This window comes from Centruroides vittatus, unplaced genomic scaffold, assembly GCF_030686945.1.
Source record: "Centruroides vittatus isolate TY-2023 unplaced genomic scaffold, ASM3068694v2 contig_787, whole genome shotgun sequence".
NCBI lineage: Eukaryota > Metazoa > Arthropoda > Arachnida > Scorpiones > Buthidae > Centruroides > Centruroides vittatus.
In genome coordinates, this window is record NW_027122507.1 from 216,316 (window position 1) to 240,698 (window position 24,383).

The window sequence follows — 24,383 nt, forward strand, 5'->3', positions numbered from 1 at the left end:
TCACAAAGTACCATTTTTTAATATTAAAATCGTAATTATTCACATTCGAAGTGAAAATTTACCATACATTCCCTATTTTAGCTGCTATAAACTGGACACAATGAAATGAAATTGATTAATTCGCGTAAAGGGACGAAATTTCACGGGTTAAATTGAAAAGGAAAAGAATTTAATTAAGTGCAACCGGAAACGTCGCAATTTCCGGAATTTTGACAGAAAAAGATTATCCGCGGCCACACTGGAAGGTGAGAGAAATTTCGGCGTCTCCAGGCGTCTCCAAATACACGGTTACACCAGATTTATCGGAAGCGCCATTCTTTTATACCGAATTTTCCGAACGGCTCGACTACGCGCACGGAAAGGGGCCGAGTAGACGAAAATTACCGAGTAAAGTGGGGGAAGGCGAAGATCGACCAAGTGGGACGAGGTTTGATCTGGGTTGTTTAATAGGTCGCAATTCAAAGCCTTTCGGTCGGCACTCACAAAATCGTCGCCTTCCCAAGAAACGTAACGAAATGCGACGTAGGCACGAACCTGCTTCGAGTGCGGGGCATAGAAGCCAACGAAAATCCTCCGCGAAATGTGGTAATGGATGAGTGGGCCCGTACGAATTAAACGTAAACCGCGGGATAAACGGCGTAGCTTCGAATACATTAACGTTTACCGCGGAAAGTAAGTTTCGGACGATCGGTTCTGCACCCATTTTAGCAATTGAAAATTCTACGGAAGAGCGGCAGTCTACAAACAATTACGATCATATCGCTTTTCGCTGGTATTCCGGAGGAGCCACGATGTAGTCGCTCAAACTGAAGAAAGTGGAACTTCGAGCCAAATACCTGGAAAAAACGAATTTAAATTAATTGTTACGAGTTACGTATAAAATTAAACGGTAATTTTATTAGGTTACGACACGTTTCTTATATTAACGAGTGGTTTATCTGGTTTAGAAAACAGAAAAGTACGGTTAAGACTGTACGAAGTGGATTTCCGTGGTTTAAAAATTAAGAACGAAGCCTAAACAAAAATTAACTTCGGTAGAAACAAATTACGTTTCCGCCACAAGTACAAAATGTACTAAAATACTCGCCGCGCAATACAAAATGTCTTCTTTACTCTCCGTATTTAAGTTGCCATAAGCATGCATTTAAAAAACCGGTCGTTCCGTTTGGTATTACCAATCTTAATATTAATGTTAGTAGATCCGGAATCTCCCGGTTAACAATTGGGTTAAGAAGTTCTCGCATTACAAGTTTTATGGAAAAATCCCCAGTTTTCCCCTTAAGAGAGGGTAAGTTTTTCCCGTAAAAACGTCACAAAACTTATAACAGCTGAAACTATGAAAATTTAGTAAACGGGACTTTATTGGAGGCTGTAGTAATAACCAGGATAGATTAAATCTAGTTCGAGTTTGGCAAGTTATGCTGAATTCGCACCAGGAGGTGTGAATTAATTCTGAGTGTCTACCTGGACTCGTTATAATTTTAATATCCACATTTAGAATGGACGTGTGTAAATTTTTTCAAAAGAAGATTTTGGAATACCCGAAAATTATTCTAATTGTTATTGGGTGTATGAAACTTTTGAGAAGTTTTAAAATGCCTAGAACAGAATATTCCGATAACTTGATAACTTAAAATCACGCGGAGGCTCGTACAACTATAATTCTATCTTGTTATAGCAAGCATAAATTAGTTAATAGTTAAATAATAGCCATAGACAAAGTATTTAGTAGAAATACCACAAAACCTCACTAGACCTATTGTAACCCGAAACTGAAGTCGGGAGGAATCCAAAAAAATTTTATCGCCGGACCGAAATGAGGTTTTGTAGTGTGTTTCGACTACGTTGTACCGTCCGGTTCTAGTGGTAGAACCTACGATTTATTGCGGAGCATTTCGATTTCGAAAGTACACTTAAACCGAGCAGAATATATCTGCACGATCCTTGGATTTACTAAATCACCCTGTGTAACGATTTTCTTGCACTGGAAACACTACACTTTGGAAACCATCTCTGGAATTCCTAAATCCTTTAGTCCAGATTGTGTAGTATCTGCATGATCAACTAGCCAACTTATGGTCTGATAATTATCAAACATTAAATAATTAAACGATTTATAACATATTAAATATTTGTTTCAAACAAAATCCGATAGTTTGGAATCGAGCCGGAGCGTCCGAAATGAATTAAATATATACCTTACGTTCTTAACAATCTGAACTAATTATTGTAAGAGGTGATTTGGATTACTAGGAATGTATATGAAGAAAAACAAACCAAAGAAACTGGAGAAAAATTTGATGTTTTTAAAAATTAATCTATCATTTATTTTTGTTTTTTGTAGGAACAGTTAGTGGAAAAAATGAACAGGTTCAGGTTAGGAAGTATATGCTGTATACAGAAATTTCTTCACTAGTAGAGAATATTTTGGGAGCAAATTAATAATGTTCTGACTTTTCCACAACAGGCAAGATGATTCTAAATGCAAAATAAAGAAAATTTTGACTTTTCCATAAAGCAAGGACTCAACTAAAGTAAGCTAAGCCTTACTGATATATAATGACTTAATTTTGATAAGATTACAATGAATATGCATTTCGCCACTTAAAAAATGCATCTCGAGGTAGGTGCGGTTTATTATGCAAACGTAACGTTTACTACAGATTTTGTAACTACGCGGTTTCTTTCGGGACGTGGTGTCTTTTTTAGAATATCTTCGTAGATTTAATTCGGCGACGATCCGGCGTGTCAATTCTGTCGCGAAAGCATACAAACTGCCACATGCTTTTTAGTCGTCCTAACTTTGATGCAATATGTAGTAGATACAAAATGAAAACTCGGTCTAAGGATAGTTACTAATTTATAATAAATATTTGGAATTGCCTATAGCGAGCATAAGTCTAAAAAATATTATGAAAAATATACATAAATATTTACTGCTATGTAATACCTCAACCGGGGGTCGCCAAAGCGATCGATATCGACCCCCCGAGAGTCGACGAATTAAAACTTACAAATTTCGAACCGAACGTAGCTAATCTTGTTAAGGATCGTCGAGCTTATCCGTCTCGTTGATTGTCGGTTACAAAAATTATTATTAACTAACATATATACAATAAATATAAAAAATGTAAAATTAAAAAAAATGTATTAAAATAGTAAGAGCTTTTTTTTTATTTGTAACACAAACTTTTTGGTGGGGGTCGATGTGAGGTTTTTGAAAAGTTGTAGGGGGTCGACGACGATAAGGTTTGGTAACCCCCGACCTAAAGAAATATTGAATATCGGTATTACACTTGTAAACCACTTGAAATCACTATTTGTTAACTTTAGAATGCATTTTATACTTTTATCTCTCATTTTTTATGTCTCATTTTAATACTTGCATTTAATCTAATTATATATTTTGTATTGACTATATTCAAATGTACTAATTATACAATGTTGTAAATTGATACCTTTGCTATACATATGTGATGCACAGGTTGTGTACATGTGTGTAAGTAAATAAAAAGTTATGTAAACATAAAAGCTATGTGGAGCAGTCATATCCCATTTTAACTGAAGAATCAAGCATGTGACAACGAAATTATTTTATATATCAACAGAAATGTTACCTCAGAAAATCATGGATATGTGTGAGCAACAACTGTACACTTTTCTCATCCAGAGGTGTGTAGGCTAACATGCTTCCTAATTTCACTGAAAATAAAAAGAATATATATAAATTACAAGTTATAATACTTTTAAATAAACTCGAAACGTAAATGATTATTTTTTGATTATACCGAACAATCGTAAAAGGTGGACAGAACCGTAAATTTGCGACATCGGTGCATCCTGATGCTCGGCAAGAATCTAAAAGAGAATTTGATTATAAAAATAAATTTTACATAAATGTAATATCTCTGTCATGATAATCACTTCATATTAATGAAATAATGCATGCACTACTTTAAAATAAATTTGGAATATTTTCTAAGCAAAATTTCAATATTAAATTATGAAAGATAAGTTGTCTTTTGTTTAAGAACTGTAAATTAAAGGCATTACAAAGTAACCACTTAATAGTAACAGGTTGAAAATATAACATAAGAAATGCTAAGATAATATACTGTCTTACAGTAGACTAAGTATGTAGTGTCCATTAATAAACCAATGCAATTTTTGTGAAAAATATTAGATGAAGACAATATGACACTAATATGCTTAGAAGTAGCATACTACAGAATAAAGCTATGCAATTCCACATAAGATACTAACGTCTATTGCAAAATGTTTATCACATCGGAGTCGCAATCTTTTTAGAAGAGAATAAAGCAGAATGCTTTATTGTTGACAGGACTCAAGAGTAATGCAGAATGCTTGTTTTTTTTATTTTTAACACAAAAAGCAATACTTTCAGTTAAAAAAAAAATCACCAAGTTTTTATAACTTAAACAGATAGCTTGCAAAACTTTGAAATTTAAAGCTGATTACTTTTTGATATTTATTTAAACTAATTTATATAATAAGGCTGTTATGAAAATAAATTAATATTATACAAAGTGAAAAATTCAAACCACTGAATATTAATAAAAAGAAATGTATAATAGGCTGATGTAAAGGCCAAATATGATCATAAAGTAAGACAAACATAAAACAAGCATCCTTGTAACTGCTTATTTCCTCACATTAATGAAAAAACAAAGTTTAGTTTGTCATGCATGACTACTACATCTTTTATCTCTTGACTAAACTTAAACTTTATATTGGAGTCCACAGTGGACAGATTTTGTCAAGCTGTAGTCATAAATTGTGTGACCCAAAAAAAGTTAAAGATGATGATGATGATGATAAATGTTTAATGGAATTAAATATTAAAAATACTAAAAAAATCAAAACTGAACACCATACACACAGTCTTCCAAAAAATAATGTATTAGAATTAATTAAAAAGGGAACATTTTCAACCTCTTTCAAGTGTCTATTGTGACAGAGTATAACTGGGCTCTACTAAAAGATCACGGATGTATAGAATTGAAGGGCACAGACGGGACATCTCTAATAGTAAACTAGTAACACTACTGGCCCGATATGAGAGAGATTCCAAGGTTTCGATCATCTGAGATATGGCAAAACTGAGAAGGAAAGTCTTTGATGTTCAAAAACTAAGAATCTTGGAAGTCTGGGAAATTTTCAATGCAGCAATCAATGGGAATTGCACTAATAATAAAGATTGTGAGACAATATCCACTGCATGGCAATCGTTGGTTAATAACCCCTAAAGGAAAAAAAATAAACAATATTAAAGCAGAATGATACTGTATGTACATAAGCTATTGTAGTATGCACAGATTAAGCAGTACATTTAGCTTCTGGTCAAAAATAATTTTAATTTTTTATTGTATAATAACAACTGTATGGTATATGTAAAATGTAACTATTGTTAGGCATTCACTTGATTCCAATGAATATTACATGCTAAAAAAAGACAGTATAGTGTTTACTTTTAATTTGTGTATGTTCTAGCTTTTGCAGACTTGTATAGTAAACAGATCTTTCTCACAATGAGATTTACAATATTTAACAATAGCAGCTATAATTTAAGCAGTTAATAAATAAATATTCTACATTACAAAAGTAGAGGAAAAAAACAACCAGTCACTTTAAACAAAATTCACAAAATGAATACAATCACCACTAATTACTGGTGTATAATTCAATAAATACATAAGTAATTACCGAAAACCAGCATTAATTCTCTTCAAAATTAATGTTTTCTTCCGTTTTTAACAGTCATCATCAGGTTCTGTTCATTGGAATGCTTGTAAGAGAACGCCCATTCCAAAAATTTGAAAATTGCACGTCTTGAAGTTATGCGCATGCTCAATGTAGTGCTTTAACAAATCAGTCCTCAAACTGGCTTCCTATTTTAAAAAAATTTGATGTTTATATAAATTATGCAGACAAACCTGATGCAATCTATTTTACGTCAAAATACACCCTCCACGCAGTCACCAACTAGTCCATTTCTTTAAAATTGATGGCTGTTCCCCTCTTGAATTCTTTAAATTTGAGATATTTTAGGCTGGCCTGGTGTTCGCACTGTCGTATTAATCTTGCATTATCAAAGACCCTGACGTTGTCATCAATGGCGAAAGAAGCCAATGCCATAGTGAAAAGGCATTTTTGAATGAAATATTTATGCTCCTTGATCCTTGTTTTAGGGCAGTGTGCAGTAGCACCAATATACTCGCCCAGACTGTTCACCCTATGATCGTAAATAGGGATAGAATATATTCCTGGAATAATATTTCGCTCAAATCAAGTCTTTATCGTTTCTTAAACAAGAGAAAATTGTCGGCGATCACCTGTAAGCGATCCTTTTATTCATATGGTGGGTTACTTGTTTGTAGGTATTGGTAAGGATCTTGTTGTAAGTAATAGGAACGAAGGACACATCTCCTGGAAGTGCCTCTTCTGAAGGTTGTTCCTGGCGTGCTACTAGATCATTAATTAGGAATGTAGAGTAACCATGCTGCCTTGCTACACTTGAAATATATTCCAGCTCCATTTTCCTATCCTCTGCCATTGAACAATGGGTGTAAGCCCTTCTTACCAGGGTCTTAAAAGCAGAGATCTTGTAACTAAACAAATTGCATTGGAAAAGGTAATTACTTTAGGAGAGCTACAAGAGTCCTACAAAAGTGCTTCGTGCGTGCTTCAAGAACGCTTCAAGAGTACTTCATGAGTGTTTCAAGAATGCTTCAAGATTGCGTCAATCATCCCGTAAAATACGCAAAAGCATACGGATCAAAATGTATCAAAAACGATGATTACTTTAGGATTGCTACAAGAGTACTACATAAGTGCTCTGAGAGAGCTTCAAGGTGCTTCAAAAGTGCTCCAAGAGTGCTCGAAGAACGCTTCAAGGTGCTTTGAAGTGTGCGTCAATAAAGCTTCTAAGTACGCTTCACGAGTGCTTCAAGAATGCTTCAAGAGTGCTGCAAGAGAGCTTCAAGAGTGATTTAAGAGTGCTTCAAGAGCGTCTCAAGTGTGCTTAAAGTGTGCTTCAAAGTGTGCTTCAAATGGTGCCTCAGGAGTGCTTCAAGTGTGTTTCAAGAGTGCTTCAAATGTGCTTCAAGAGTGCATCAAGAGTGCTGCAGAAGTGTTTCAAGAGTTATTTAAGAGTGCTTCAAGAGTTAGTTAAGAGTGCTTCAAGAGTGCCTTTGGAGTGCCTCGAGACAATTGCTTCAAGAGTGCTTTAAGAGTGCTTGGAACAGCGAAGTAGCTGATGTGAAAAATGCTTATGGAAGTATTAATCAGGAATGACACAAAGAAGACATATTGCACATCAGAAGCAGTGAGAAGTGTGAATGACAGAAAAATAACAGAATTTGACGTCATTATTGAAGGGAAAGGTACGAATAACTGCAAACGTAACTGGACCTAATGGAACTGACGTTAAAAAAGTCCATTTGCAGCAAAGAGACAACGCAAATTTTACAGGACAATATTATTGCAAGCTTACCGTCTCGGCGAAAACGCCTCTAGTTTGTAAGAATTTTTTTTTTTTTTTTTTTTTTTTTTTTGTGTTATGTTTTGTATATTGTCTGTGCTCTGTGTTAAATCTGTTAATTGTCATTCTACTTGTAGTTGATGTCATGCTTGTATAGATTAGTAGTTATTATTGTGTTATTATTATTTATTATTTTGTTATTATCTAGATGCTTTCTGGTTAACATTTTTCCTACTTGTAAATCATATATTCATTGTATCTCTGATGTGTTTTATCCGGTTATGTATTAACGGCACCGGTTATGTACCTATGGTATCTTTTTAATTAAATAACTGAACTGAACTGAACTGTCTGCTGCAACTGTTGTCTTCCACACTTTTTCAGCCAAGTTTGAAAAGTGTCACCCACTCATTAAAGGAGTCTGTCCCATCATATTCAATGATGGGATAGACTCCTTTAAAACTTGATCCAGTTTGGCTTTAATCTCAGTAGCATTTAAGTTTGTCATTTTAAATAATTATTCGAGATTCATAAAAATGTAGTGACGACGAACAGTTTTATTTTTATTAATAGTTTGTAATAACTGGGTATAAATAAAAATCTAATCAATTGCAATTGTTCCATTATTTTTCAAACTGAATGATTGTTGCATTAAGTTGATTAGAAATGGTTCAATGAAATATTCATTAATCAGTGTATATTATTCTGAAACTTTATGTTGGTGGTTTAGAAATTTCTCAGAATTGGATATAGATGGCAGTGTTATCCACATGAAACACGTAGTGTCAGAAATCAGCATTGCTACTTGTCATGTGTGCAAAGTTTTGGAGCCAAGGACGAAATAGAAAGTGCTGTGACGAACGGAAGCAGCGAATGTGGATTACAGTGAAGAAATGAAAAAAATAGAAATTCATGCAGTGATAAAGTATCTCGTAAAGAAGAAGTTGATTATGTGTTGTTTTGGCTATCTTATCTGAAGATAATTATTTTTATTTGTGTTCTCTATATGATAATAGTAGCTTATGTAGTAAAAATATACTAATAGCTTATGAGCACAAGAAACAGTTTATGAAAACATTCAACCAGTCTAAGGGTTTAAATAAAAAACAAATATACATATCTAGTATCATTATGCTTGTAAAAATAAATCAGCTGTCTTTGTGCTCACAAAACAAATAAAGTAAAGAAAAAAACTGAAACTATTGCTTTAGAATAATCAGAATCCTTATCACACTGCATCAATATACACTCAATATCATAATAAACAACAAGGATATTTTAATATGCAGTAAGACCCTGCTTAATGCAGGGGATGCATTCCTAGACAACAAATTGCTAAACGAAACAGCATTAAATAAGGTCAATTGAACAGAGTAAATAGGGAAAGGGAAACACACAGCCAAAAATAAACAGATTTTACTTTAATTTTAAGTTATTTTTATGTTAATTTGCATACTAATATATGTTAAATAACACAAACATATGCACACAGAAATGTAAAGTTCATTTTTTGTGACAAAGGCAGAAATTCTTGTTTTTTGCGATAAAGTCGTGTAGTTTTATTTGTCGCTTTCTCTTTCTTTTCTTAAGCGAATGTCGGTAGCAGGAGGTTATATTCGAAATGCCTCGTCTTGCTTTTGCACTTCTTTCTAAATGTGGATCATTCGCTACAATTTGATCTGATGATTTTGGTTATCATTACCAAACTTTTACTAAGGAAATCTGTAGAGAAATTCTTTGGGTTTTTTGTTTTCAGAATCACTATTTTCCAGTTCTACATTCTGCCAGTTCTTGAAGGTTGTCATTGGTAAAGCTTTCACCAGAAACCTGCAGTAACTCTTCAATATCTTGCTTGTCGACATCTCCTAGCACTGCTGTATCGATTAGGTTGACAATTTGGTCAACCTAACGACACAGTGATAGGCTCTTCCCGTTGAGAATTCTTGGATACCTCCGGCCATAAACTTCTTTCACACCACACTTCGTTCATGCATTTATTAGTTAATTCTTGCCTAGCAAAGTCGATATTGCATGTGACATCCAAGATGTTATATTTTTTCAAAAATTGCATCAAACAAACATAGATTTAAGGAAAGTACGGTGCTATGACGAATCGACGAAATAAAATCAACGTATGGCATGGATATATTTGTTATTAGCCGGTTTGTTTGAAATAGCATGGACTACGGCTTTAAAATACAGCAATGGTTTCGTTGCCGCCTTTTGCCGATTGGTTTGTGTTCGGGAATAATCGTATTATATACGAAGTGATCGGCTGCTGCATTAATTTGAATCGGTGTAAAGTTTAAACACTTTTTAAGACTTTGAGTAGACCATGTTATATCGAATCAGCGTTAAGTGGGGTCTTAGTGTATATATTTATAATTTTAATATTAGAAAGATCTTCAGAGGAAAATCTATTAGAACTTTAATGGTACTATTATAATATGCTTGGCATATACTTGCGAGCACTGTGTTGGCAACTGTATTCTTTGACTTATTACACTGTCACTGGACACAAGAACAGCCTTAGAAAATCAATTTATTTTCCCAAAAAAGTATGCGTTTTGAACTCAAGTCCTTATCAGCTTTTTACAAATATTTATCCAAGCATTATGTATATAATTAAACGTGTTGGTACGTTGTTTAAAGTAATACAATCATATGCTTCTTCATACTGTATAATGAAAACTCCAAGTTAAATGTGCTGATAGAGTATTTAGAGCAGTAAAATTAAAACAAGCAGTAAAGTAATGTTACAAGCCGGTCAAGTGTTATACGTAACAAAAGGCACCATTGAATTGGATCTGTTATTGGTATTTTACCAAATGGTGACGTTTTATTGTACATTTTGTAGATGTGGATGTGTCAATTTCATAAATATTTGTAAAAAGCTGATGAGGGACTTCAGTCTGAAATGCATACTTTTTTGGGAAAAGAAATTGATTTTCTAAGGCTGTTCTTGTGTCCAGTGACTATGTAATAAGTCTAAGAATAAAGTTGCAAACATAGTGCTCACAAGCGTATTCAATGATACTGTTTCCTGAAATTTTCTGTAACATTGCAAAGGATGTTTCAAAGGTAGGATAAATAAAAACAAAAACCTTTCTACAGTCCAGCACAATGCTTTAATATCTTAAAAACGTTTTCGAACGCATTAAACAATCATCCTCAGTTATTCTCTTGAATCGAATGAGAAATTTGAAAAATAACACAAAATAAAATTCATAAATGGTTATACACTTTATCATTAACATGCAAAACGCTATTAAAAAATTGCGATAAATATAAAAATAAACTAGTATGTTTAAAGAAAATTAAATAATAAATAACCAAACAATATACATCCATCAAAAATCATCACAGTTAACTATGCCGCTTATATAGATTAAGTCTATTTATCATAGAAGGATTTCCAATAAATAAATAATACTTTCCTGGCAGTTATGTATATATAACAAGGGAAAGTATTGGAATCATGCCAAATTTTCTTCTCTGAGTATTTTGCAAATCTCCATGTATGTTTTGAGATCCCCTAAACCCAAAAAAGTAAAATCATTTCATACACGCACGTGTGGAGGCATCTATTTTATTTAATATCTCAGGATGGAGTAGAGATTAAGAAACAAAAGTTGGCATAGTAGCTTGTATATAAGAGGCATTGATGCTTTTCAATTTTCATGGTTAAACACCACGAGGGTAGAGAGATAGATGTGTGTCACATCTGAAGAGTGTTAGGCTTAATCTTACTTGTTATTAGCAATTACATTTTTTATAAAAAAAATCTACCCTCAAAATTAAGTTTTTTTTAACATTTTATAATAATTAATAATATAAAATTTTTTTATAACAAAATCTTCTAACAGAAAGTGCCAAACACAATTTTTATTATTATAATTAATAATATAAATGTTATTACCAGAAGATGTACGATATTAAACGTGAAACTCACAACAATAGTAATTTTCTATTTTAAACTGTAATGATATTTTAACAATTTTAACTGTAAATATGTAATTTTAAACGTTATTTTTAAAATAAAATCTCATAACAGCTGAGAAAGTTATGCAATACATTTCTAAATTTTTTCAGAATGAAAGAGATCATAAATATAAAAACAAATAAATATAATGGAACTGTTTACACCCAAAAATGTTTGTAATTTAGAATAAACAACATGGAGTAAGAAAGATGTTCTGTGTGCATGCCAGTGCCAAAAAAAAAAAGAGATAACTCAAGACAAATCTATTATACAGTAAAGCAAATTATATATCAGTCTTCCATGGTATCAAAATAAGAAATCCCTTCACATTCTATGTTAGGCTCTTCAGATTCAATAAGGAAGTCTTGGCTCTTATCCTCTCACACACAATCATTCATGATTTTGTTTGAAGTATCAGAAATGGAGCATATCAGAAAAGAGTTATGCACAACTTTTCCAGGAATTTTCATCCAAGTATTTACAACATTACTGAAATACACTAATGAGACTGAGCTAAGTTGACTTCTAAAATATTTACTACTACAAATATTGGGACTGTATAATGAAATCATAAAATGATGCAATAGAATTAGTGATAAAGAAATAAGATGCTAATTATGACATAATACATCAGATGTATCCTAATTTTAAAGATACTAAAACCCAAAAAAAGTGTTTTTTAATTCAATTAAGTCATGACATACTGCAACTATCTGATAACAAACAACAAACTGCAAACATTTCATTTGTTAAAACAACTTGTTTATTTCACATTAACGTTTTTGAAGTCAAAAAAACTTAAGCTCAAACTCTGCAAGCTTGGAATGTATCGTAAATACAGTAGAGCGTCGTATATCCGAAAGCCGATCGACAGAAACGTCGGTTAACCGAAAGCGTTCCGGTCAAACTGTGTCGTGCCGAATCGAACGCTTTTGATACTAGATTAACTTCCAAAATATATTTTTTATATTTTTCAATATATTTGTTTTGTTTGTACAAAACAAAGAAATGATTTTTAACCATACAATAGCTACAATTTTTATTTTAAAAAATTTACGTTAGGCTTAACATCGACAAAGGTTAAATGTGTAGCGACACGCAACGGAGAAAAATTTCAACATGGGATAGGTTAATATATTTTTTGTACATAATGGGTTATCTGAACAACCCTAGTCTCCAATTGATTCGGACAAATGATGCTCTACCGTATAGCAACGAATAGAACCTTAAAATAAATTCCAGGATATTTTATACTTTAAAACAAAACATTTTTGATCTGCTCAAGAGATCTTCAGGTTTTTCTAAATTGGAATGCTGAAATGGAATGTTTTTTAAAAATTATTTGAAAACCGTATAAATGAGAATTTTTTAAAGAATTCTGTCACCAAAATTTTTCTATTAAAATAATTTAAAATGATAAATCGACTTTAAATCACTTCAAGTAATTTTTTAATTTGATTGCTCCCTTTGGTGTAAGGATTTCCATGCATATGATATTTGTCCTTCCTCTTTGAAATTAATGCAATGACCGCTCTGTTTAGATTTGTATATTTCGAGAGCTTCCAGTGTCCTTATTGTTAATTGTCTACTTGGACTTTACTTATTAATAGGACTTTATACTGTGTTTAAGGATTGGCACCAGTATAAAGTCCTATTAATAAGTAAAGTCCAAGTAGACAATTAACAATAATATTAGAATTTAAGGACAGTAAGGCTTTTACAATTCCAGTGTCCTTATTTGGTCATCGTGCTTAGATCGTCGTATGATCGAAGCTTGGTCTGGATGGGCTAGAATGCCATTGTCTGCGGCATACCTGGATAGGGCAATGTTATATTTTCCTTTACCGATATCATACTTGTGTTCCGCCAGCCTTACGTCGAGCAATCGAAACTTAAGCTTTAAATGTTCTCAAACCTTAAATTCAGAAAGCTTTTCTGTTTAAATTTACAGACAGTGAGAATTCAAAAAGAAATGAATCATGCTGACTTTGCAAAGATTAATATCATGTTTACTGTAATCTAGTGCACATTCCAATTTTCAAAACTTGATAACAAAAATCTGTTCGCTGGCAATTGTAATGTACACTTGCACCAAATACTGATGTTGCAAAAGTAATCTTAAGAAAACAATACCAAAAAATCTAGTTAAAGTAGGAAATAAAAAAAACCATACAGAGAATATAAAAACAAGAAACATGTCCATTTTCTCCATGGACTCAAAGCATGGAGGAAAAAAAAAGGAAGCTGAAAAGGTTCTAGTAATGATAGTGCATGGCAAAGCTCCATGTGAAGTTTTCAAGTTTGTACTTGAATCTAATGAGCTTTGGTTGCAAAGCACACAATAACTTTTGAGATAGAATTCAGCCAAAAAGATTGTGCATTAGATTCAAGTAAATATACATGGTGTTTCAGAAGTGTTTGAATATATTTCACAGGCTTATAGAAGATGAAAATCCAAATAAAAAAGTTAATAACCATGTTTTAATCTTAATAACTCACTAATTTATAATGAGTTATTAATAATCAAAGTGTAATGATGTCACTTTGGTTTTTTAAGTTTGACGTGTAACATAGCAATATCTTTCCATCTGTAAAACATCTACGTGCACATTCTTGAGAAAACAGATTAATACACCTAAACAGACAACACTTACAACATTGTATTCATGGTGGAAACTTGTGTGGTTCAATGTCTGCAGTCTCTGTAAATAGTATCAATACTGTTAGGATCTTACAGTATAAAAAAATCTCTAATTGCAAAATTCCCATTTAATCTCTCACAAAGAACTACAAGTTGGTTGGTTATAATGGTCCAGACTAGACTCTGGTCATGACCTGCTCATTCAACTGACCCAAACAAGACATCCCCAAATCTCATGCCTATACGTAAGTGAAACCTTATAGAACCCCTGGTCATTAGGTTTTCACACTAGCAAATACAACCAACCCAACACCTCCCCTTTTAAGAAGGACAAACCAACCAAATTGGTAGTTTATGCAGTGTAATAGTTCTTTCGAGAAGTGTTGATTTAAAGCTACCCAGTCGAGATCCAAGTGCAGGCCAATCGATGCGTAGGCTGTGGTGCTAAATTCTCGAGTGATGTTTCTTTGATGGCAAACGGTCTCACAACTGGATGCTCTAATTCTGGAGTCAGAGTGGGACGTAGTGAGATGGAGAAGACTTTTGCAATGACAGCAAGGAGTCACTCTCAGGCCGCAGTCAAGAAGATTGTCTTCGTATGAGTTGGTTGATGTGAAATCGCTGACTCAATCTGTCAGTCATTTCCATTTTGTATATGATGTTTCTGGCTTTGTGCTTGATCATTCTTGACTATTGATTTTGAGAGCATCGATGTTGTGCAAAGATCAACTCTTTAGTTGCAAAATTTCATTCCTGGGCTCTATTCCTGCAGTTGAATTGCCTCACCATTTTGATGTTGGATATTTTGATGACAACAATAAATCGAGAGATGTTCGAATCTTATATCCAAAGAAGAATATGGCTGGAGAGTCAAATTTGGAGTTATTTAATAAGTCTTCCGAAATATGTCCAAAGTGTGTTTTATGTTTTACTCCCTTTTTATCTCGAAGAGTGTTTGCTTCAGTGTGTTGATGATCATTCCATTTGCCTGTTGGATTGTGGATGATAAGGCAGAAAAAAAATGTGCTTGATTCCATGTTGATCAGAGAATCTTTTAAATTTGTACGAATTAAACTGTGTTTCATTATTTAGAAAAGAAAAATATATTTTTTACTAGACTATACAATACATGAGTCCATTTCTATCGGTATCTCATGTATTGTATAGTCTAGTAAGAAATATATTTTTCTTTTCTAAATATGAAATCGTCCCGGCAATTTTTAATGTGTGTTCCATTATCATTGATGAGAACTTCAAGTATGTGATGAATAAGGAGTTTCTGCAGCATGCTGATCATTGCTAAAGACATAGTTTTGTCCATGCTGATGATTTCTGGATACTTGGAATAGGGATCCACCATGATGAGAAAACTTTAGCCTTGGTAAACTCCCACATAGTCGATGTGGATACAGTGCCATGGGATAGCAGGTTTCAGCCAAGAGAATAGTTTGGAAGTTACTGATTGTTTGGCTGCTTAATATTTGGAAAGCATTGTCACATGGTTGACTCAGTGTCAAGGTCTATATTCGGCCAATAAACATAGTTGCGAGCTAGAGATTTTGTATGCCTAATGCTGAAATGTCCACGATGTAGAGCAAGTTCCAGTATTATTCTCATAGTACTACGTTGCAGTCCTATGAGAATAATGTGTTCATTGTAAAGGAGACATTCATTTTCAGCACTGAGTTCATTGCATCAACAGTAGAATTACCAAATTTGAGCCCAATTGGAGGACTTTCAAAGCTTTTTGACATTCGGCCATTTTGAAGTAATATACTGTCCGATCATTTGAAAGAGTTGATCCTTTTTTTTTATTTGCCCGCATAGTTTGTTGAAGGTTACTGGAAGTTGGGATGACAAGGCTGTAAGATTTATCTTGGCTTGGATGTGCCATGACCGTTTCTTTATCCCTTAATGGCTGAGCAGAGATGAGGCAAGACAAGGCAGCTATTTGTCTGAACTTGGTAGTTTTTCTATATTCAATCTTGAAATTGTATCCAAGAAGAGTCATTGCCCAGCACTGCAAACGACTGGCTGTGTGTTGAAATACCTTTCTTGTTGCCGAAGATGGCAAGGAGAGGTTTGTGGTCCATGAGAAGAGTGAAAGGCCATCAGTAAATCATTTTGTAGAACTTGTGAACAACAAAAATCAGTGCAAGATCCTCTTTTTCGATTTGACTAGTTTTACTCAGCTGGAATGAGCAATAGCCTTGATTGATTCATTGGGCAGGCAGTGTTGGATGACAGACCAAGCCCCTGATGTATCAGTTACAACAATGATATTGAGCATCAAATCATAGTGATTGAGAAGTAAATCCGACTTGAGAATGTCTTTGAAACACTAAAAGGCCTGTTGGCTTTTGTTCGACCACTGCCACTTTTGGTCTTTCTGGAGTAATTCCTCTAGTGATTGGTAAATTTGACACAAGTTATGGATGAAGGTTTGGTAGTAATTTACCATACTGAGGAATGAGCGAAGTGTTGATAGAACTGTCGGTGATGGCATATTGATGATAGCATCGACCTTACTGATAATGTAGCCTAAGTATTTGATGGAATCCTTGAAGAATGTGCACTTCTCCAGTTGGATTCGGAACCCATGGTTGTGGATATAATGGAACATCTCATGGAGATGTCAGTGATAATCGTCCACATTGCCACTAACGATGACTATATTGTCTAGATATGCAAAGGCAAACAATAGTCCCGAGACCATGGAGTCCATGATAGATTGGAAGATACCTGGAGCCAACTTCATTCCAAATAAAAGACATTGGAATTCATAGACTCTGCAGTGTGTTGCAATATTGAAGAGTTTCTTGGAAGTGTCTTTGAGTTCCACTTGCATATAGATCTCAGAAAAGTCTATTTGTGAGAATATTTGACCACTGTTGAGCATGGAGAAAATGTCTTCTAAAAGTGGTAAGGGGTGTTCATTAAGCTGGAGTGCATCATTGAGACTCATTGAGTAGTCCATGCACAGTCACATGATCTTTTCAGTTTTGTAATTACTTTGATGGTGTGGCGATTGTTCGCCATGTTTGTCCCCTAACAGACAATGCCCTTTGTTTGTTGCTTTCCCTAACGGTCCATCATCCGTTAGGCCCGGAGGAAACAATTAACTCCGCAAGGGGGACAGGACGTATAAATAGCGGCAAGGCCGACGGAAAAGGGATCTTTTCTTTTTCGGAGCATCGGAGAAGCGAAGGTAGCACATCGACAGTCTCGCCCATGTACAGGATTGTATACGGTATTTTTAATGGTCTTTATGTAATTTTATGTAATTATATTCGTGTCGGGAAAGAAATAATTTTTGTCGCGAAAACTACAGGATTGTATACGGTATTTATAATAGTCTCTATGTAATTATATGCGTGTCGGAAAAGAAGTAATTTTTGTCGCAAAAGCTTGTATTTTATTTGTAGTCCGGTTCAATCCAGATGTAAACTTTTTCTGTTGAAAGAAAAGGAAATAAATCTTACAATGGTGTCCGCGACAGGATCTGGTGTGTAGACTACAAGCGGATCTTCTCGGTAGTTATCTGTATAACGGTTATACGATCCTTTGTTTGTATCCTGTGGATGAACGCAATGAGCGAACCAGATAGTCTTCGTGGGACTTCTCTCGATGGGGCTAGTGTAGCGTCTCCCCCAGTTATTACGGGTTTCCTGGGGATGATCTCCACATTTTCGAATACTAGTAGTGACTCGGTGAATATACGCCAATTTTTTCAAACGGTCGACAATGTTGCCCGCCTGGCCGGATGGGATCCAGAAGTAAAGATTGCAATATTGCAGACCAAACTCAAAGAAGGACCACTATCTACGTTCTTCTCCTTACAAAACTTGTACCCCCAGTCTTTCGACGATGTGAAGGATAACTTAATCAAGAGCTACGATAGGACAGAATTCCAGGAGAGGAGCGCATTGGACCAGCTGCTTGGCATTCGACAGATGAGGGAAGAAAAGGTATGTGATTATGTTATTAGACTTAACGCCTTGTTTTATGGGGCAGTATCGAAAGATAATCAAGTTTCGTTGCTCCGTGACAATGTCGTGACGCAAAGATTCGTGAAAGGGCTGCATCCTCAACTCAGGGAACACGTCCTTCGCGGCGGACCTAAAACATTAAATGAAGCTATTGATATCGCAGAGCGGGAAGAAAAGGTTGTTAATGAATGTGGGAACTTCAGAAATAATAGAGATATTTCTGCCATACAAAATCCCAAGAATGACTGCAACGATAGGGTCGAAAACGCTAGCGCCGAAAAACAAGAAAACAACAGATTAGCTCGCTTGGAAGCTGCAGTGAGTTCACTGTGTGAATCGGTCGCTCAATTGACCAAGATTAACCATGCAGGGCAGATGATAAAAAACTCGGGAAGTAGACGGTGCTTCATATGTAATGACCCGAATCGTTTAGTGAGGAAATGCCCTAAACGAAACCCTTCAAATTTAAACTAAATAAGGAACAGAATAAATGCCAGCACTCTGTTCCCAGTTGTAAAATAAGCCTGGCTGGGGTTGAGGTATCTGAGAAAGGACTTCCGATTATAAAGGGGACCATGGAGCAGCTGAATGTGTCGCTGCTATGTGATACGGGGGCCGAGAAATCGGTAATAGACACCGATTTACTGGACAGAGTAGAACTCCAGCACGGAAAACGGCCTTATATTAGAAAAGAGGTGAGAATTAGGGGAATCAATGGACATATATCTGTTTCTGAATGGGCTCTAGAGGTAGAGGTTAGTAAAGGCTGTGCAGCTATTGATTTGTTATTTTCGTGTATAAGGCTCCCTCCCAACCTTGAATACGACGGCATATTGGGAGTTGATTTTCTTAGCAAGTTTCCGTCTACTCTGGATGAGGTGAAGAGGGCATTGGAGAGCAGATGTAATTTTACAGAGAATACGGGGTTTATATGGGTGACGCCAGAGTAGGTACCAACGAAAGCATCATCGGGATGATAGATTTTTCCCATGTGGAGAACACTTACCGTAATAGGGTTATAGATTTGGTGAAAGAAAAGAGTGATGTCTTTGCAATAGACGTTAAGGACCTTACTGGCACTAAGAAGTTCATGCATAAACCAATAGTCAATGATACCAAAGTAGTAAATGTGAGGCAATACTGTATCCCTAACTGCAATTTGAGCAAGTTAAAAACATTAATGCAATCTTTTTTAAAGGCCGGAATCTGTGAGGAGAGCTCGTCTGAATGGAACTCCCCTATCCACGTCATAGCTAAGGAATCCAGAGAGATAAAGATGACCTTAGACCTTCGGAAGGTCAATGAGCTAACTGAAAATCAAGATTTTCCAATGGCCCGCATAGAGGAAATCTTGTAAAAATTCCATGGGAGCAAAATCTTCTCAATATTAGATCTTAAGTCTGGATATTTCCAAATCCCTATCGACCCATCAACCCGCCACACGTTTGCCTTCTCCACTCCCTGGGGCAAGTATCAAATGTGTAGACTTCCTCAGGGGGCCAAAAATAGCGGAAGGTACTTCCAATATGCAATGTCCCGTCTATTGGGGAAACACATAGGGATACACTGTTATGTCTTTCAAGATAATATCGTCATATTCTCCCCATCGGCTGATGAACATATGAAAGTATTGGAAAAGGTGATTAGCATTATCCACGAGGCTAACCTAAAATTAAACCCGAAAAAGTGCAAATTCCTAGTCAACAAAGTTTGCTATTTAGGCCACATAATTGATGAGGAAGGGATCAGCCCCGATCCCAAGAATACCGACGCAATAGCACGCCTGGGGTCCCCTAAAAACGTAACTGAAGTTAGAAGCTTCTTAGGAATGTTAGGGTTTTTCAGGAGATTCATTAAAAACTTCTCTGAAATAGCTCTTCCACTCACCGAACTGACCAAAAAGCATGAAAAATTCAGATGGGAGGAGTCCCACCAAATCAGCTTTGACCGTTTGAAGGACTTCATTGTTAAACCACCCATTCTGGTCCACCTGGATTTTAACCAACCGTTTTTTTTACACGCGGACGCTTCTGAAAATGTTCCGGCGCTGTCCTTGAACAACGGAGAGAGGGGAATTTGCTTCCTGTGGGGTACTTTAATTACAAATTCCACGGCGCCAAATTAAATTACTCCACAATTGAGAAGGAGTGTCTCGCCATCGTCCTTGCTCTCCGTCATTTTCGCCCTTTGATCCTAGGCCAACGCGTGCTGATATATTCCGATCACAAGCCGTTATCATATTTAAAGAACATGAAGAATCATAACAGCCGTCTGATGAGGTGGGCAATTGAAATATCTGGTTTTGACATCGAAATTAACCACGTGAAGAATCGGGATAACCATATGGCTGACTGCTTATCGAGGATGTATACTGACCCTCGATCGTATGAACCAATTGTCATAAATGCTAATGGTGAAAACACAAACTTATTAGAGAAAGTTATAAAATCCCAAGATAGCAACAAATTCTTCGGCCCAATAAAGAGAGTCCTCCTAAAGGGTCACCATCAAAGTCGAGAGGAGAGTCGGAAGGGGACGATTCCGCCTGAGTTCCAATTAGATGGTTATAATCTCGTCCACGTGAAACCAAACTCATACGGGCTAGGAGAAACAAGAAGTACTTGCGTCGGGAAAGACGCTGTAAAGGACGTTATAAGAAACTTTCGTAATAACCCCCTGGCGGGACATTCTGACAAAATGACAGGAAATTTCCCAACACAAAGCAGAACAATATTTATCTGATTATCCTGAGCTTACAATCCACAGTTATTAACATATCTCATGGGACCATCAGAATAAGACACCATAACAAGTGTGAAAGAACACAGCTTGAAGGCATTCTCACATTAAGAAATCTCAGGAAAATGCTGAAAAGGGAAGATCACTGTCTTTAATTTGAAAGACATTAGACTAAATTAGAAGATTACTACATTACAATGCTGAAACAGAATCATTTCAGCAAGTAAGAACAGGATTAACACCATGCTTAAATGAAGCATAATAGCCACAAAAGAAAGTTTATGAAAAGTATCCTCAATATCAAGAAAAGAAACTAATACAATTTTCTTGACATCTTGAGATTTCAAATTAAGAACAATTTGGAAAAGCAAACTGTGTAAAGTAATCTCTGAACACTTTCTGGGTCAATAATCATACTGAAAAGAATGTAGGAAAAAAACCTACTAAAACAAATGCCCCTCAGATACCTACAAATAAGACTAATAGGTTTAAAAGCTTCGACTTCAGTACAATAATTCTCACGTCTTAAATTTTAGGTCTTTGTCAACGCCATTTTCAAATTATTTTTGGAGAAGAGCTACAAGCCAAATGTAAACAATACAAGGAAAAAATTATTATTTGGAACCTTAACTCCAGTAAGTAAATGTAGACAGAAAAAAAGAGTATGATGATACGTCAAATGGAAACAATTTTAAAAAAAAGCTACCTCGGTATATTTCTTGATAGGATTGACCTCAAAATCAGCGTATTGTTAAAAGAGAAGCCTGTTGTAAACAGAGGAAACACTTTTTCAGTTTTATTTAATAAATTTTGTTTTTTCCCCCTTTCCTTTAGGGTATTTTTAACTTTTCTTTTGTACATGTTGTGTAATGGGGGTGGAAATCAATGCCTGACAGCATTTCCAAACTTATATGTAATATGTAATATATATATATATATATATTACAGTAGAGCATCGATTATCCGACCCCCGATTAACCGACCGCATTCTAGTCGGCAAACTCAAATGTCCGCTAGTGATTTGACGCTACAATATTTGGTTATGTCTTGGCTACTTTATTATTATTTTTGTTAAATTTTTGCATATTTTAGCTGGCAGCACTGGCTCGACCATGAAAGGGAGGCTAGTATTTAAACCAGGCCTAATACACTATACTAATAATGTATTTTTTCATACTTTTCGATTATCCGACCAACCCCAGTACCCAATTAAGTCGGATAATCGATGCTCTACTGTATATGTCATAGGGATATGATAAAAGTGGGGATTTGGTCAAATCCCTAAGGGAAATGATCAATTTACTGAAGATGTTAAAATGACAATTCTATAGAGTAATTTCCCTAATAAAATAAGTGATTTGATCAAATTCCTGTACTGTTTTATTGAAAAGATAAAATAAACACGCAATATGTGGAAATAGTGTAAAAGAAGAAGAATATGAATTGAAAATTTTATGCTACTTATGTCAAAAAAAAAAAAGAAAATTATAGATCAGAGGGAACATGCCGCAAAATACCTAAAAATATCAGCTGAAAAAATGAAAGGTTTTTTTCATTGAAGAAATTTAAGAACGCGTTAGCGAATTTCACAGTTTTCGTCGATGTACCTAAGGTAGATACGAGTCCATTAGATGGAAATAATATTCCGGGAATAATATTAGATTTAAAAAAATGGTTTATACTAAATTGGTACTTCAACTGGCATTATAAAAGATTGGCTTCCTAGAAACGCTCTTCAAATAGCTACAATCACATTTACCGAAACCGTCCCACCGATAAAGCTAAGTTTGCGAGAAATTGCTGGAAAATTATCTTTATTCGGAGGTCGAGAGTTTAAGAAATGTTCCTGCGAAAAATCCAAGATATAATGCAAAACAAATAGATGCGCCTTTAAAAAAATAACATTCTCTGTGACTCCGGGTGCCACAAATCTACGTGTCTGAATAAAAATAAATAAACTCGGCGTTATCTCTATCTTTTCGTATAAGTACTTTTTACTTTGTCGATTCGTTTTTTGTCATTTCACGAAACCAGTTTAGAGATTTGATCAAATCAGTTCATTTAATTAGGGAAATGTCAATATCAAACCTTTATTTTAACATCTTCGGTAAATCGATCATCTCCCTTAGGGATTTGACCAAATCCCCACATTTATCATATCTCTGCAACATATATAAAACACCAATAATTCAATAAAACTATTAAAATTTAATACATAAACAAACATTTTTGACTACATTCAGTGGTTATCATTAAATTGTAGAATGGAATATCGAACATAAAATGTAATACACAAAATTTAACCTGTCAGATTGTTAGTCTCAATAACCTGAAACAAAATCGCTGTTGCATAGACATTTTGTGGTTTTTAAAGTGGTTTTTCAATTTGCTATATCTTGCTTAAAAATTGTCATAGATATGATCTCTTTTTGGTTTTCTATAACGTACATATTACACTTTACGACTGTTAACTTCAAAACATTATGTATGTTTAAAAAAAATTAATAAAATTTAAGATTTTAAAATATTTTAAAAAATCCATTTCTTATAAATATTCCATTAATTTGTTACATATGTTACTTAGATATGTCTTTTTTCTGTCAAATAAAAAAAACTGCAGCTTTCTAAATCGACGTAGAGAAATAATACAGTCTATACATTATAACACCGATCGGCACGGGGGGGGGAGGGGGTGGCTTTTCTAAATCTAGGTGAATACACTTTTATTATTGATGATGTGTATTCGATTCTATTTATATGTTATTTACACTATTGTGCTAATAGTAGACTATAATAAGCGATTATTACTTTATTATATTAACGACTATACATGTATTTCTTATGTATTATGTATGTACCTGGTATTTTGAAAGATTTATGGCTGGATGGTTTAAAAACATGCTTATTTGTTAAATAGGATAAATATACATAAAAATTTATTAAATTCAAGCTAAAAACAGATAAGAATAATGATTTATAATTGTTTGTTTACGTTTGTACTGACAACGTAGCTCAGAGAAAGTATAACTTTTTCCGAGAAAGTTCCCACCCCACAAACCCAAGTCAATGCTTGTTTATTAAAGAATAATCATTTAGCTGTAATATATTAATTAGAGCTCAACAGGCATGCTAATGAGGATTTTATTGTCAAATAAACAAAAGAAGGGTTTCCCATAGACTTAACATGGAAAGGAGGAGTTTTGCGGGAAATTTAAAAATACATAGTGGTAACAAATATCTTATCCGTCGAAACAGACTTAGTCTATGTAGATAAAAGCCAATCAGTGCTTAAATCAACACCACCTAGTTAATTATGAAGAAAAATTGACACTACTCCAACTGCAGTACAGAGCAACAGTTTAACTAAAACCAGTTTCTCCAATGGTAGTACCCCGCAAACAACTGGTTAAAAATAAAAGATATTCTATCCTGGATTGAAAACATCGTTTATGTATAAATTTTTAATATTTTAATTGGATTATTGGTTCTTTTTGAGTTAAATACAATTCTTTCATCAGTTTCATCTATACA

The 24,383-nt window shown here is 34.6% G+C and overlaps 1 protein-coding gene across 2 annotated transcripts in view; it reads right to left on the minus strand.

The window, feature by feature from the left end:
* Nucleotides 1–24,383, minus strand: part of LOC136981684 (mortality factor 4-like protein 1) — a 51,901-nt gene continuing 27,518 nt past the window's right edge. For both annotated transcript variants that reach the window (XM_067278027.1, XM_067278026.1), the window contains exons 10-12: nt 3,789–3,858; nt 3,618–3,702; nt 1–836 (exon numbers count right to left, since the gene is read on the minus strand). In XM_067278027.1, the coding sequence (XP_067134128.1) occupies nt 755–836; nt 3,618–3,702; nt 3,789–3,858 (237 nt within the window). In that variant the 3' untranslated portion in view covers nt 1–754. The remainder of the gene's footprint in view (nt 837–3,617; nt 3,703–3,788; nt 3,859–24,383) is intronic.